The 15,711-nt window shown below is 47.5% G+C and overlaps 1 protein-coding gene across 31 annotated transcripts in view; it reads right to left on the bottom strand.

Moving 5' to 3' along the window:
* The window catches only part of KALRN (kalirin RhoGEF kinase), a 656,402-nt gene that overhangs the window by 16,382 nt on the left and 624,309 nt on the right, over positions 1-15,711 (bottom strand). For all 31 annotated transcript variants that reach the window (XM_072725283.1, XM_072725286.1, XM_072725313.1 and 28 more), the window contains 4 exons: positions 5,002-5,029; positions 4,348-4,519; positions 1,730-1,851; positions 934-1,065 (listed from right to left, as the gene is read on the bottom strand). In XM_072725283.1, the coding sequence (XP_072581384.1) occupies positions 934-1,065; positions 1,730-1,851; positions 4,348-4,519; positions 5,002-5,029 (454 nt within the window). The remainder of the gene's footprint in view (positions 1-933; positions 1,066-1,729; positions 1,852-4,347; positions 4,520-5,001; positions 5,030-15,711) is intronic.

Here is a 15,711-nt window from a genome sequence, read left to right as displayed (position 1 = left end):
GCTGCAGAGTACTAGCTTTGCAGACGTGTCCCCTGGCTCAGCGCGACCCCTTCTGGGCCAAGAGGGGGAGACCCGAGAGCGCAGCAGCTTCACAAAGATGCAGAAATCATCAGCTTTGTTGCGTAGACGAGAGAAGAGTTGAAATACTCTTAGTGGCGAGTAAAACAAGTGATTTGGGTTCTGGGCACAAACAATTGCTGGAAATTCAGCTGCGTGATTCCCCATGTGGTTCAGGGACGTGCTGTTAACAACCAGAGCCACCGGCAGCCTCTTGTGTAACCGATTCTTGCTAACAGGCCACAGGTTCGGGTGCTTCTAACTGCCGATGAAGGTGTGCACCCTTAGCAGGTAAACATAACGAATTTACAAAAACGAATGGTTTTTAAGAATTATACGCACGTATGTATATAAAATTTAGAGGTCACACAAAATATATATGAGATCTATATTTATATAATGTGATCTCTAAATTTCATCTGGGGGTGGGGGGTAAAGCCCTGCTCGTGCTACCCTAGTTATCACTCCGCAGGAAGGATCACGAGCCAGTGAACTTGACCCCTGGGTCTAATGCCCACCCTGCCTCTTAGGAACTCCTGTCTCGTGTTCCTTAACTTTCTTTAGGCCTTAGCTTCCTCATCTGTAAAATGGGCCTGATTGCCCCATTTGTCTGGGTGATGGGGCTTATTAAGAACAGAAATGCACGCAGAGGCAGGCAGGAGGCCTGTCACACGTCATTATCACTTTGGCAAAAACGCCTGCTTGAAGCTACAGATCAGAAGGAGGCTGTAGTCTGGCACGGAGGTCTTTAGGCTCAGTTGGAAGACACAGGAAGGAACAGGCTGGAGGGCATGGAAGCAAGTAGTTTAGGACTCTGAAGGGCCTCCTTTTGAGAAAGAGAAGAAAGAAAAAGAAGAGTGGGGGCAGCTAGCGCACCTTCCTCTCTGTACTCCACGGTGTAACCAGAAATTGTGCAGTTGCCCGTGCTGGAGGGAGGCAGCCAGCGGAGGATCACGGAGGTGCAGCTTCTCTCCTGGGCAATGGGGCGGTTAGGGGCCGCTGGGACACCTTCGGGACAGAAATTACGGTCAAGTGCTATTCCTGCAGGTCGTGGCATTTTACACCAAGGTTGCACATTACCTAGGAAACCATACCCTCCCTGTGTCTCAAATTTTTTCTCTGGCCTTCTTCACCAAGGGGTGTACCTTTCCCCAGGCCCTGGAGAGGCCCGGCAGATACACCTGGGGGCTAGGAGTTCTTCCTTGGGCTAAAGACTGCACGCTGGACGTACAGCTTGGCCGGGGAGCCATGCAGGAAGGCATGGGGGGCCTCAGGTAGCTCTCAGGGAAGATTCCTTCTCTTTGCCTTTGCTGGACCTTTACTTTGGGATTTCACAATGGACCTTTTGTTCCCCAGGTCCCAGAGAGCCCTTGTAACGTCCACTTAAAATGTTTGATTAACACAAATTCATAGAAACAGGAAATAGAAAGGTGGGTGGCTGCCAGGGACGGTGGGGAGAGGGAACGGGAGCTGTTATTGAACGGATATGGGATTTAGTTTTGCAAGAGAAGAGTTCCAGGGATTGGTCATACAACAATACGAATGCACTCAACACTACAGGGTGTACACTTAACATTGGTTAAGATGCTAAATTTCATGTTACAAGTATTTTACCATAATAAAAAAATATTTTAAAAGTCTAAAAAGCGTTTGACTAGCAAAGAGCCTGTACCTTGCACTTTAACTGTAGCAGATGTAGACGTGGTGCCGTGGTCATTTGTTGCTATGCAGGTATAAATCCCACTGTCTTGGGGCATCAGATTGCAGATCTTCAGGGTGATTTCTCCCGAATCACTAGAGATACCGAAAGGATGCTCTTCAGACTCCAGGAATGAGACAATTGACTGCTGGGTAAAATCCCATAGAGTGGACACACGGTGCGCTGAGCTGAATCCTCAGGCCCAAAGTATCCTCCGGCTCTGACTTTCCCAACACACCTTGGGGGATCCCCTTATCTTTCTATGCTCCCATTTCTTTGTGGGGGGAAATTCTTGCCACCCTCATCTCCCATGTTTGTTGTATATAGGGTACAGGGATAGAAAAGGAGTGCAACGAGAGAAGAATCAGAAAATGGTTTGAAATCTATAAAGTCCTACACGATATTACTGGTTTTATGACCACTAGCAACTTTGTCCTAAGATATTCTCAGCCTCACACATCAGTAACAAATGGTACAAGAAAATGGAGGGGGGGACGCCCGGGGGGCTCAGCGGTTTGGCTCCTGCCTTGAGCCCAGAGCATGATCCTGGGGTCCTGGGATCGAGCCCCACATTGGGCTCCCTGTGTGGAGCCTGCTTCTCCCTCTGCCTGTTCTCTACCTGTGTGTGTGTGTGTGTGTGTGTGTGTGTGTGTCTCATGAATAAATAAATCTTAAAAAAAAAAATAGGAGGGTTATCTGGGTGGTGCAGTCGGTTAAGCATCTGACTTGGTTTCGGCTCAGGTTGTGACCTTGGGGTCCTGGGATTAAGCCCCATGTTGGGCTCCGTGCTCTGCACAGAATTTACTTAGGATTCTCTCTCCTCCTCCCTCTGCCCTCACCCATGCTCTTTTTCTTTCTAAAGTGGATGAATAAATCTTAAAAAGAAAAAAAAGAAAAGAAAAGAAAAGAAAACGGAATGACTGAGAATGAAGATGTTTAAGTGTTTCAAACTCTACTATGGGACCCTCAAAACAATTAAGTGAATTAAGGAAAGGACACATTTCACCACTAAATGCTAACATCCCCAGTAGTCCCAATAGGGGGTCCAGAATATCACAAGGGAAACACTGCTCAGAAAGGGTGAAATGCAGCAATTACAGTCAACCCTGCTCCCTCCCCACAGCCTGCTGCTCTTCTGGATCCTCACCAAGCACTGACTCTCACACCAAGTTCCAGGGGTCCACTGATCTTAGGACCTGGCCATCCCTGGCCATCTTTGCTGGGCATGCCATTTCATATGAACAAAAACTTTTTTAAAGATTTTATTTATTTATTCATGAGAGACACACAGAGGCAGAGACACAGGCAGAGGGAAAAGCAGGCTTCATGCAGGGAGTCCGACGTGGGACTTGATCCCCAGGACTCCAGCATCACGCCCTGAGCCAGAAGGCAGATGCTTAACCGCTGAGCCACCCAGGTGTCCCCATATGAACAAAAATTAAGTTAATGGATGGGAGTTTGATTCTAGATGATTCTTTGATAAATGCTTAAGCACTTAGGGCTTGCTACTGCTTGTGCACTGTAAACAGCAGTACGCCATAAAGTTCACCCTCAGTAGCAATAAATAATAACAGAATGATTTGGAGGCAGTCAACCAAGGTTTTTTTTGTTTGTTTTTTGTTTTTGCTTTTTTTTTTTTTTTTTTTTTGGAAAAAACAGCCTTTCTGTGTAGAAGCATGTTTATGGCTGGATTTTGTGTTTAACATTGCATATTTTGGAGCGAGTCTTTTTTTTCCCCCTTCTTCTGTGGAAATTGTTCTTAGGCTAATGGAGGAATTAAATAGATCACTGTTTCACAGGACCCCAGAGGGACACAAAGGGAGCAGGATATTGGGATGTGAGACCCACAGCCCATCCATAGGTCTGGAGCCTTTGCCTCTACTGCTGACATTGGGGATCCTTCGGGAAAGATCAACCAATCAGGTGAATGTAAGTCAGTGACTGTCAAAGCTCTTTGACGGTATGGTTTATGCTTGACCTGAGATATAAAGGTTTGTGTTTCTATTTGTTGAATGTGGGTCTAGAATACAGTCTTTCCAAACTATTCGTGTGAGTTCAGGTGTGTCTGTGTGATGCTGAGCAGCGTGTGACCCTGTGCTGTGCATCACCCAGCTGTCTGACAGGCTCAGTGGCAGGCCGCAGTGAGTGGTGGGGCCGTGCCCACAGCTCCCAGCGGCGATGCACGGCTGTGTGAGAGCACTGTCTCGAGAGCACGCTTTCATGAGCCGCCCATGTTTTTTTTTTTTTTTTTTAATTTTTTTAAGATTTTTTAAAAAATTTATTCATGAGAGACATAGAGAGAGAGAGAGGCAGAGACACAGGCAGAGGGGGAAGCAGGCTCCATGCAGAAGCCCGACGTGGGACTTGATCCCAGGACTCCAGGATCACACCCTGGGCCAAAGGCAGGCGCTAAACTGCTGAGCCACCCAGGGATCCCCGCCCGTGGTTTTTGACTCAATTTCTCTCCTAGCCAAGGCCAAATATTTGTGTCAGAATAAGCTCCAAAGCAGCTGTCCTCCTGCAGAGGCTAGGTAACCCGAACAGCAGCTGCCCGAGGTGCTGGGGGTGTCCACGTGGGGCGATCCACTTACCAGGAGGAGACCGTGTATGTGGCCGAACTGTTGTCAGTGTCAAGGATGTTCTGGTCTGGCCCCTTCCAGGTGATGGTGGGCTTTGGCCGTCCACAGACTTTGCACTGCAATGTCACTGTGTCCCCGAGCAAACAGGTCACATCCACCAAGGGCACAAGGAACTCCGGGGCCACTGTGGTCAAAGCGACGTAAATCAACATTTAGAACAAACAGAACAAATAGTCATTTTACAACACAACCTTCTCATCCCCCCATCCCATGTGTGATGATTCAATTAACCTTCAGCTTAATACTCTTGGACCATCCGTGTCCCATTAAGAAGTATCTTACAAATAGTAAATGTTTTATTGTAGAAAATCAGGAAATACAGATAAAAGAAGGAAAAGCTGCACGATATCCTGGTACAGAGGTTACTACTGTGAACATTTTGGTCTAATCCACACACTTTCGGCTTTAATCCACACACATTTTCTTCCACAAATCATACATGTTGCAAGTTGTGGTCTTTTCCACCCCAGCAGTGTATCCTAAACACCCTTCCTTGTCCATAGCGCGGAACTACATCACCATTGTGTACGGCCTCTTCCTCACTGATGGACTTGCCACAATTTATTTAGCCAATCCCCATGTTGTCAATCCTACTTTTTAACTCACCTTCTTGGATGAAATTTGGATTTAAGATCTGAAAGACACAAAGAAACAGAAAATTGCTTAAATCCTAAACTAGTAAAGGAGAACAGGAGTTTTTTTTTTTTTTTTTAACCCTAGTGAGTAAAAAGGAAGTACAGTTTAGGGAGATGGAGCCTGGAGTCCAGCCTTTATTGTTTGCGACCGACCGTGTCCCGTGGCAGTCACAACCCTGGGGCACCTGCTCAGCCTTCCTCTCTACGCTGGTTCTGCACGTTCCTCTGGGCGGCCCAGGGCCCCAGGCAGGTGTATCACGGCTGCAAGCAATTCTGGCTGCAGCTGGCCTTTCCCTCTCGCATTTCCCTTCCTCAGTGGCTCTTCCTCCCGGTCAGATGTGTAAAGGCCGCCCTCCCTGGCCTCCTTCCACATGCACTCGAGCAAGGCATTGGTGCCGATTCTTCCCGGCATCATGGATTTTCAAAAACAGAGCACCTGATGTGGGCCAAACCGGAAGGGCCGTTGACATTAACCAATGACCTCTAACCCAATGGTTTCCTTCCACATGTAGCCCCCTCCCTCCCAGGAGGGGAATGTTCCCTTCAAGCAGCTGCACGCGGAGCTTGTCTGGTGGGGAAGGTCCTCCCGTCCATCCTCTCCCCAGCGTGGCCTCCTGTCGCCCAAGCCTCCGTGGGGCAACTTGGAAAGCACTGACCTAGGGGGTCTAGTCCTTTCGGCTGCTTGGGTGAGACAGACTCAGACCCACTTAAGCGTCAGTCGTATGACTGGTTGGCAGAGGCACCGCGGGGGCTCTTTACACACACTGTAAAGGCCGCCTCGTGTCCCCATGGCTTGTCATGGAAAGTGGACTTCTGGCCAACTAGCCATGCCGAAATGTCACCCCTTCTTGATTTTTCTCTCATCTTTTGTTTTATCGCTAATCACACGAGTGCAGGTTCACCCTTGGTGGGGTGAACAAAACATGGATTTTGGAGTCAGAAAGTCTGGGGCTCACCTCCTTTGTTTCATATGATGATCACTTATGATCTATTATATCATTTTCCCTTCCCTATAAAATGGGGATAAATAATACCTGTTGCAAAGTGTTATTGCAGAGATCAAGTGAGAAATATATGTCAAGTGCTTGGCACAATGCTTGACGGATAACAAGCGTTCAGTGACCACTTAAGTAAAGAAAGATGATCTACTGCCCTACGACCCAGCAATTGCACTGCTGGGGATTTACCCCAAAGATACAGATGCAATGAAATGCCGGGACACCTGCACCCCGAGTTTATAGCAGCAATGTCCACAATAGCCAAACTGTGGAAGGGGCCTCGGTGTCCATGGAGAGATGATGGATAGAGAAGCTGTGGTCTATGTATACACTGGAATATTCCTCAGCCATTAGAAATGGCAAATACCCACCACTTGCTTCGACGTGGAGGGACCTGGAGGGTATGATGCTGAGTGAAATAAGTCAATCAGAGAAGGACAAACATTATATGGTCTCATTCATTTGGGGAATATAAGAAATAGTGAAAGGGAATAAAGGGGAAAGGAGAAAAAATGATTGGGAAATATCAGAAAGGGAGACAGAACATGAGAGACTCCTAACTCTGGGAAACGAACTAGGGGTGGGGGAAGGGGAGGTGGGCGGGAGGGTGGGGGTGACTGGGTGACGGGCACTGAGGGGGGCACTTGATGGGATGGGCACTGGGTGTTATTCTATATGTTGGCAAATTGAACACCAATAAAAAATAAATTTACAAGAAAAAAAAAAAGAAAGCTGATCTAATTCTAGTCCTTTCCCTTCCACTAAGCAGCCTATTGTTACAGAGGCTTTTCTCTAAGTTTCTGTTGTCAAATTCTTCTCTGCTCCATAACGAAGCCAGACAGCTCATGTGCCTCCCAAATGGCCCATTGCGGCCTTCCTACTCCTCTCCCTGTAGCCACTCATGTCCTGTGTGAACACAGTTTCTGCTGCTGTTTCCCTTACGCGGGATCCACGTGAGCCCTTTGGAGCAAGATGCTGTCTTCCCCCTTAGGATTCTCCTTGGTGAACCAATTGCCCACATATACCACTCCGGGTTCCCACGAGGCGAGCTGCGCAAAACTCCTGCAATGCCAACTCTTGGGGCTGCGTGTCTTGAGACTAAGCGCTACTTAGTGCTTAGCCCTCTGCTACTCTCAAAGGTCATGTGCACCACTGCCCAGCCTTCCTTAAAATCGTGGTTCTCAATCTTTAACCTGGGCAGCTTTAAAAACATCAAAAGACCGATGCCTGGACCTCAGGCCTAAAGATTCTTCTAGTTGGTGTGAAGTGGGGGGCCGGGCGTGAGGATTTTTGAAAGCTGCTTGCAGTGAATCAACAGGCCGCCCTGGTAGGAGGGCAGCTGCTGAGAGCGCCCTCTATCCAAGGGAACCGGCCTCCGGGAAACCAACTCCCTGCCCCTGAGCCTCCTCTGGGGTGGGGTGGGGATATGTGGGGGCATCTGGTAGAGGCTGCTTTTCCCACACCTAAGAGACCCCCTCTTGGTGAGGAAGCCCAGGGCTGTGGCAGGGGGACAGCCAGGGAACATGGTAGGCAGCAGCACGTCACTAGTGGCAGTGCCGGCGAGGCCACAAAGGTCTCCGCCAGGTTTAGGCGAGGCTGAGAGAAGGACATCTGGACCATCAGCTCACAGTCAAAGAAAAGGAGATAAAGAAGATTTTCTAAATGTTATCAGTGCTTATCACAGGGTGATGAGATCAAGGGCGGCTGTTCCCCGGTTCAGAAAACATTGTTACCTCCTCCAGGCCGCTGCAAGATTTTGCAAGATAGACGCCAGAATGGAGGCCCTACCCTGAGGATTTATAAAATGTCTGAATTTTGAGAGATTTTTTTTTTCTTTCTCTTCTTACCTAGGAGTTCCAAAAATCCTTCAGTCAGTGTGTTTCACCTTTGTAATGTTTTTTTTTTTTTTTTTTTTTTTTTTTTTTTTTTTTTTTTTATTTTTTTTATTTATGATAGTCACAGAGAGAGAGAGAGAGAGAGGCAGAGACACAGGCGGAGGGAGAAGCAGGCTCCATGCACCGGGAGCCCGACGTGGGATTCGATCCCGGGTCTCCAGGATCGCGCCCTGGGCCAAAGGCAGGCGCCAAACCGCTGCGCCACCCAGGGATCCCCTGTAATGTTTTTTAAAGGAAAAAAAAGGTGGGACACCTGGGTGGCATCTACTTTTGGCCCAGGGAGTGATCCTGGAGACCTGGGATCGAATCCCACATCGGGCTCCCTGCATAGAACCTGCTTTTCCCTCTGCCTGTGTCTCTGCCTCTCTCTCTGTGTCTTTCGTGAATAAATAAAATCTTAAAAAAAAATAAATAAAGGGAAAAAGGGCACAGTTGGAGCTCCTAGACTGTAGGTTCCTCAAGGACAGGAGCACGTTACCCTTCTTGTACCTCAGACCTCTAGTCTGGCTTCTGCTGTGAAATGGGCATTTAATACATGCTGGTCTGTTGGATGAATATTTGATCTTTGTCCTCATTCCAGTTCTTCCAAGAATTGGGAGTGGCTCATAAGTAGAATCTGGAACTAGGTCCGGACAAGCTATAAAATAATTACCCTGGGGCATATTACTAATTATATTCGACCAGAACCTGCTTTTAAACACAGAGGGAAAGCAAACTTTTGGGAAAATGATAAAAAAAAAAACCAAAAACAAAAACAATAAAATCCATTGCCTCTGAGAAAGGAGGCTCTCAGAGGCCTTCCACATGGGAGGGAATGTAAGCTTCAGCAGCAGACAGAGCACATTGGTCCAGGCCCCAAGCCAGACAGGCTCTCTTGCCTTGGACAACTTTCTTAAGCAGCTTAGGCCTCAGTTTTAGCTGTAAATTGGGGATAATTGTGCCCACGTGAAAGCTCGTTGGACCCAAGGGCTCACTTGTTTGAGGATTTATTGAGCTGCCCGTTGGCTGTGGTCAACAGTGAGCAAGGCTGACACGCTCACCGCTCTCTTTGGGCTGAACCCCGGGGGGGGGGGGGAGATGGAATTCAGTGACTTCTGCAGCGTCCAGGATGGCGCCTGGCTGATGTTAATGACCAGCCCTCCACAGACATGGAGCCCTGCCTTCTCACTTGTCCCAACGCCCCTGTTAGGACTTTAGGGTAGAAACGATTTGGGAACGCTGCCAGCTTCGTCCAGTGGCCTGTGTGTTCCATCCTGATGGGAATCCACAAGGGAGTAAGACAGTGATTACACAGCAGGAGTGACAGGGAGGAGACAAATGACACATGGAAGAGACAAATGGCACGTTTCTATGTGAACATTTTAAGTGGGGTTTCATAAATCCGCACTGTGGTAGTACTTCCATAAAACAGCACCCCAAACTGCTGTATAGGGAATTTCTTGCCTTTTTCCTCTTTCTCATCACTCCCAACTGCATTCAGGATATTATTAAACACACACATTGTCTAAAAAGCAAATCTGGGCGCTGGGAGGCTCAGTCAGTTGAGGGTCTGCCTTCGGCTCAGGTCATGATCCCAGGGTCCTGTGGGGGAGCCCCGCATCAGGCTCCCGCTCAGCGGGAAGTCTGCTTCTCCCTCTGCCTCTGCCTCTGCCTCTCCCTTGTCCCCCGCTCGTGCTCTCTCTCAAATAAATAAATAAAATCTTTTAAAAAATGAAAAAAAAAAAAGCAGCTCTTCCTAGTTTGGATGTAGACGTAGTGGGAAGTTGGAGAGAAAGGTTGCCAACAAGCCTTCCTTGCAGGTTCTCTGTCTGGAAGGGGCGGTGGAAGGCATCAGTCTTCATCCCTCTGCCTCTGGCCTGGCCCAAGCATTGTCGATAATGGTAATAACACCAGTGATTCGTGTAACATTATCTAGTTGGCAGAAACCACTCACAAACTCCTTCATTTGCTCATCCCAAACTCTGGGAGCATGTGCCAAGCAGGTGTTATTTGTTGCCATTTCCAGAGGAGACAGGGAAGTACGTGTAAGGTCACAGTACTCCTTTGCGCCATCGCATTCCGGGCAAAGGCAAGGTCTTGGAAAAGCATTGTGACACTTCGTCATTGATGCCAAAGGCCTCCCTACTTACCTTTGCTCCCCAACCTTCTCTGCATCCTATTTCTACCAACCCTCCCCTTTCAACTCCTCTAGCAAGGACCGAGAGCCTGGTTGAAATCCACACTAACGCTTTTTCTGACTTTGACTCTGGATTACGCCCATGGAAGATTCCTCCCTCATTTTTCCTTTCTACTTTGACTCAAGTTGGAGTATGGACTGGAAGGGCGTCATGACAGCCTTCTAACACCGCAGTGGAACAGCCCATGCATTTGTCTAAGCCTCCCTGTGGACTATAAGTCCCACGTGGGCAAGAACCTTGTTCACTCTAATTGCCTTGGAGCCTAGCACACTGCCTGGCACAGAAGACTCCATGGGTATTTGTCAAATGAATCAAATAAATAAATAAATAAATGGGAGGGATTCTAATTTGGAGGAGGACAGTTGATGGAGTGTCTTGCCATGAACTTAGAGTGTTTCTTCTTTCCACCATTGGAATGTGACTTGCTCTGGAGTTTCATGAGTCAGTCCAAGCCTGAGAGTTAGCCAATAGTGATCTTTTCCCCCTCTCTGCTCTTCCAGAGGCTGGTACCTATGGCTCTGATCATGTGCTTCTGTCTATCATGACATCTTCCCTGCATGCTATCACCTTGCCAGACCCATGAACCCTTTGAAGAGAGTAATCCTTTTTCCGTGTTTTATGCACCATTTGTCATGCTGCTTAACATCGCATCTTGCACATAGTGGAGGGCCAAGCAGTTGAGTCAAATTATTACTATTATTATTATTTTAATGTTGAGTCAAATTTACTCATCCTATTCGCAGACTAGAATCTAGGCCCCCTGACCACTGTGTTTAATGATCATTGTTGGTGTGTGCAGAGACCTGAGCCATCACATCAGCCCGGGGCTGGAAGGGTTCATCATAAGCTACACATATTTCTTGAAACCTAATGTTTTCCTTCCTTAGAAAGAGTTTGAGAGTCCATGGAAAGTGGCAGATGGAAAAGAGGGGAGAACCAGAATCGAAATGGTTAAGGTAGTTGAGGAAAGATTTTGTATAAAATGCACACGCCCTCTCTCAGGAAGACGCAAACCCGAGAGGGCAAGGCTGGTATAGACAGGGCTTGGGAATCTGCTTTTATTTGAACAGCAGAGGGCGGCAGGTGGTCACGCTTGCTCCTTGAGGGAGAAAGGAACCACCCCAGTGTGGCCCACCCGCAACTCCGTTTCTTCCCTCCGGAGACAATTCCAATTGTTTTCTTCAAAACGGAGGGCAGCGAGGTAATGGGAAAGAGTTCTAGGCAAAATCAACCAGCACTGAATAGCAAGCTGAGCTTTGAAGAAATCTTCAGTTTCTTTTTCTTGCCAGTCAACGTCCAAGATTCTGGCCCGTGTCCTGAGACTGAGGGCAAAATTCTTGTCTAGAAAACCAGGTGTCAATTGACAACAGAAGGAAAACACTCCACCCCATTTTCCCCCAATCCCTCATCACCAGTCACAAAACACGGCTCAAAACCATGTATCTAGAACGCAGAAGGAATCGAAATGGCCAAAAGAAACTCAAACCAAATGTTCTAAACTCATCTCAGAACCACCTTGAATGAACCCAGAATCTGTACAGTCAGCCTTGTTTTTCTATCCCCGTTGTGCTTTTTTCATGGGAATCTCTGTTCGGAAGAGGAAGGGAAGGGATTTTAGATGATTTTTAGTTGAGGGAATTTGGCAATAAAACGAACAGATATAAGAAAACCGATTTCTAAAAATTTAGGTAGGATTTCCGGTTCGGAGGTTTAACCCTTTCTGTTTTTATTCTCGCCAAACGAGACATGGTTTTCTAAACATTTCGAAAATATCCCTACCCCTGCTCATCTCTAAATGGACACAGAGCAAGCTCCAAGACACAAAGGACGTGAATGCAACACAATCCCAGACGACAACGGGATTGGCTTTGAGGTAGCTCCTTACTCCCTGGGTATTTTCATGACAATCTAGCTCTAAGTATTTTTTCTTCCACGTGGCCCTTTGTCCCCCTTTGACCTGATTGTGATAGAAATGTTTTAAAATTTCCAAATGTATACATTTAAAAAATTATTTTTGTTCCTGGTTTCTAACTTGATTGTACGGTGATCGGAGGCCTTGATCTTTAGGATACCATTCCTTGAGTTCCGATGAGACTTGCTTTATTTGTACACTGTCCGTTTTTGCAAAAAGTTGTGTGTGTTCTTGAGAAGAATGTGTCAGCCCTGGCTCTTTGGTACAGGCTTCTGAATGTTCATGTGTCACATTAGCTGTCTTATGGGGATTCCTAGTCCGATTCCTCTTCCTACCCCTCCTCAGTATTTTGGTTAGAGAACATTTGGTGTGTCCTTGAAACTAAAAAGGATAAAAATATGGTTTTTAACGTAATAATGAAAAAAAATCCATCACCCATCCCATACAACAGTTAAAGCAGAAGGTGGTTTATTCCTGTGCACACGCGGGTCTCCCGCGCTCTCGGTAGCCTGGAGTTCTGTTCAGAAGGGACTGGGTGTGTGGGGTGCTGTAATGACTTCTTTTTTATACATCAGATGTCCAACTTGGAAGTCAAGATCTTGGAAGTCCAAGATCACCTTGGATAAAGGCTTTATGGATGATTGCTTTGAGGTCTCATCCCTTAATGATTTCACCCTTTTCATATTCTTACTCCAAAACTTCTTTTTTTTTACTCTTTTTCACTGACTGCTAGGTCTTCTGCAACAGCCCTCCAGTAGACCTGCCTGTCCACACTGCCGTTTCCTCGGGTTCCAGCTATCTTCCTTAAGTGCAGAATGAGGGGCACCTCGCTGGTTCAGTTGGTTAAGCGTCCGACTTGATTTCAGCTCAGGTCATGGTCTCAGGGCTGTGAGATAGAGCCACGTGGGACCTGGGAGAGGACTGACCCTGCTTAAGATTCTCTTTCTCCTTTTCCCTCTCTAAAAAAATAAATAAGTAAATAAATAAAATATAAAGTACAGAATGAAACACAGGGACTCTGCTTAAAAAACCTACTTTTGTTCTCGTCGTCCACTGCATCAAGTCCAGGCTTCCTAGCAAGTTTCTCGAGATCTTCATAGTTTGGTCCCAAGTCATCTGCTAGGTTTTGTCTCCTACAGCTCTTCTCACACACCTAAACCCCAGCTACCCAGACCATGTGTTCTCAAAATATGCCAGGCCCTTTCATGCCTCGGCCCTTTGCTCAGGCTCTCCCTTCCTACTTTACCCTCCCAGGACTGTTTACAGGTTAGTAGTCCAGCCAACCCACACACTTCCATCTTGTGAAGCCGGTAATCATGATCACAGGCTTCCTAGGCAGCAGGCTGTGAATACACAACCTTGGGGAAGTTACTTAACCTCTCTCTTTAGTTTTCTTACTGTAAAACAGGAATAATGCTAAGGGACCAGCACCTGGGTGGCTCAGTGGTTGAGCGTCTGCCTTCAGCCCAGGGCGTGATCCTGGAGTCCCGGGATCGAGTCCTGCATCCGGCTCCTTGCATGGAGCCTGCTTCTCCCTCTGCCTGTGTCTCTGCCTCTCTCTCTCTCTGTCTCTCATTTATTTACACACACACACACACACACACACAAGCAGAGACACAGGCAGAGGGAGGAGCTGGACGTGGGACTCGATCCCGGGTCTCCAGGATCACACCCTGGGCCGAAGGCGGCGCTAAACCACTGTGCCACCTGGGCTTCCCGTAAATAAATAAAATCTTTAAAAGAAATGATAAGGGTACCTACGTATTGACAGTGTTGGGAGGAAAGGGCTCAGCAGAGCCAGGTACGCAGGGAAGACTGATAAGTAGTAGCTGCTATTATTATTAGCCCGGGGCCCGAGTGGGTGTGTAAACATCTACTGAATGAATAAATTCATGGCCCCGTGCCTTTTAATAGAGCACATTGTAAAGTTTGCTATGTAATATGAACATTTAATCAAACCTGCCTCTGTCTACGTGACTGATGCTTCTTCAGCATGGGACCTGATCTTATGTGAGTTGTCAGCTCTCTGTCGTCCTCGCTGCAATGCTTTGTTAACTTTTGATAAATTGAATTGACTAGGATATCATGTTGAGTGAGCCTGTAGGCGAACCCTGATAGCCCAGGGTTGGGGAGGGACGGGGAGGCCTTTCCTTCTCTAATAGCTGGCTTGCACAGCAACTTCTCCCGGGGCAATGGCACCTCCTAATCTCATTAATGTACAACATATATGAGACGGGTGAGGCCTCCAGACTAAGGTGAGAGAGCCACGGGACACACATGACCGGGAGCATGGGGGTGCTGAGTGACTGCACTGGCCTGAGAAACCGATTCAGACATTTCCAACCCGTGTGATTGGATCTCCTTTCTTGGCATCTGCGGCTGGACTCCTGAGTCACCGGAGAGGGGTGTGGGTGAGGCCAAGTCATCACCCCCACTGTCAAGGGATTTAGAAAGTTGTAGAGGAGGAAATTCTCCTCCAACAAGCAGATGTGCAGCAAGGGAGGGCCTGAACCTTCTTCTTCTTCTTCTTCTTTTTTTTTTTTTTAGGATTTTATTTATTTATTCATGACAGACACACAGAGAGAGGCAGAGACACAGGCCGAGGGTGAAGCAGGCTCATGACCTGAGCCAAAGATAGACGCACAACCACTGAGCCACCCCGGTGCCCTGGGCCTGAACTTTCTTAAGAAATTACCTGAGCCTCAGTGAGCAGACCTCCTCCACATTACGTGCCAAGTTTGGCCTCTCCATGCACCACAATCAAGACCTGCTCTCTCTCGCTCTCTCTTGCTCTAAAATTATTTCAACACCCAAGGTGGGGCTTGAACTCATGACCCTGAGATCAGGAGTTGCATGCTCTACTGACTGAGCCAGCCAGGCACCCTAGACCTGCTCCTTCTGTTGGTTGTGTGACCATGACCTCTCTGACACTGTTCACTCTCAGAGGGTAAGAAAATCCCATCTTCACAGGGTGGTTGGAAGGAACGGAAGAGATAACAGATGTGAATATGCAGTGGAAGATTTTCTTGTAATTCTCCCAGGAATGAGAAATGCCAGCTCTGGCAAGCTAAGTGCCCTCCCCTTAGTGGCAGAGTAGAAATCAATCTGCGTGTCAGGTCCGAACAAAGCCGGGCAACAATAGTGAGTCTCCAGGCCAAACCCATCAGATATATTACAAAGAAAATATTTTGTAAAAATAAAAAGAGAGGAATGCGATGCTTCACTTTCTTTGCTCTAAAGAGTTCTTTTCATAAGAAATTTCTTTTTATATAATGCATTAACAGGCATCAGTGGAAACACACTGGTGATGCCAGGAGGTCAGTCACCTGACTAGGGGTGTAAAAGTTTCCTCCAATCTGTCTGGCCAGGTTATTTTGAAGCTCTGAATCTGGGACAGGGAGCCAAAGCCGCGAGGTGGGAGCAGAAGGCTGGCTCTTTTAAGATGCAGAAGCTGGGCCTGGGGAACTGCGGGTATGGGGAGGGAAAGAAGGGTCAGCTCTGGCCACTCAAACCCTTCCAGGGCCGGGGGTGGACATTCCAGCCTGATCTCAGGAGGATGTGCACCCAGGCCATTCCTGGTGCTACTTCAAAGCACATTTCAGGGTCAAGGCAGAGAATCTCCGACTTCTTCTGTTGGAAGGTCTCCGTGTTTTCAGTTAGAAGTTCAGGAGAGCAAAGGGTCTCACTTGATATCACACC

Source organism: Vulpes vulpes, chromosome 1, assembly GCF_048418805.1.
Source record: "Vulpes vulpes isolate BD-2025 chromosome 1, VulVul3, whole genome shotgun sequence".
Classification (NCBI taxonomy): domain Eukaryota; kingdom Metazoa; phylum Chordata; class Mammalia; order Carnivora; family Canidae; genus Vulpes; species Vulpes vulpes.
The sequence above is the reverse complement of the archived record's forward strand: the minus strand, read 5'-3'. Positions and strand labels throughout refer to the sequence as shown.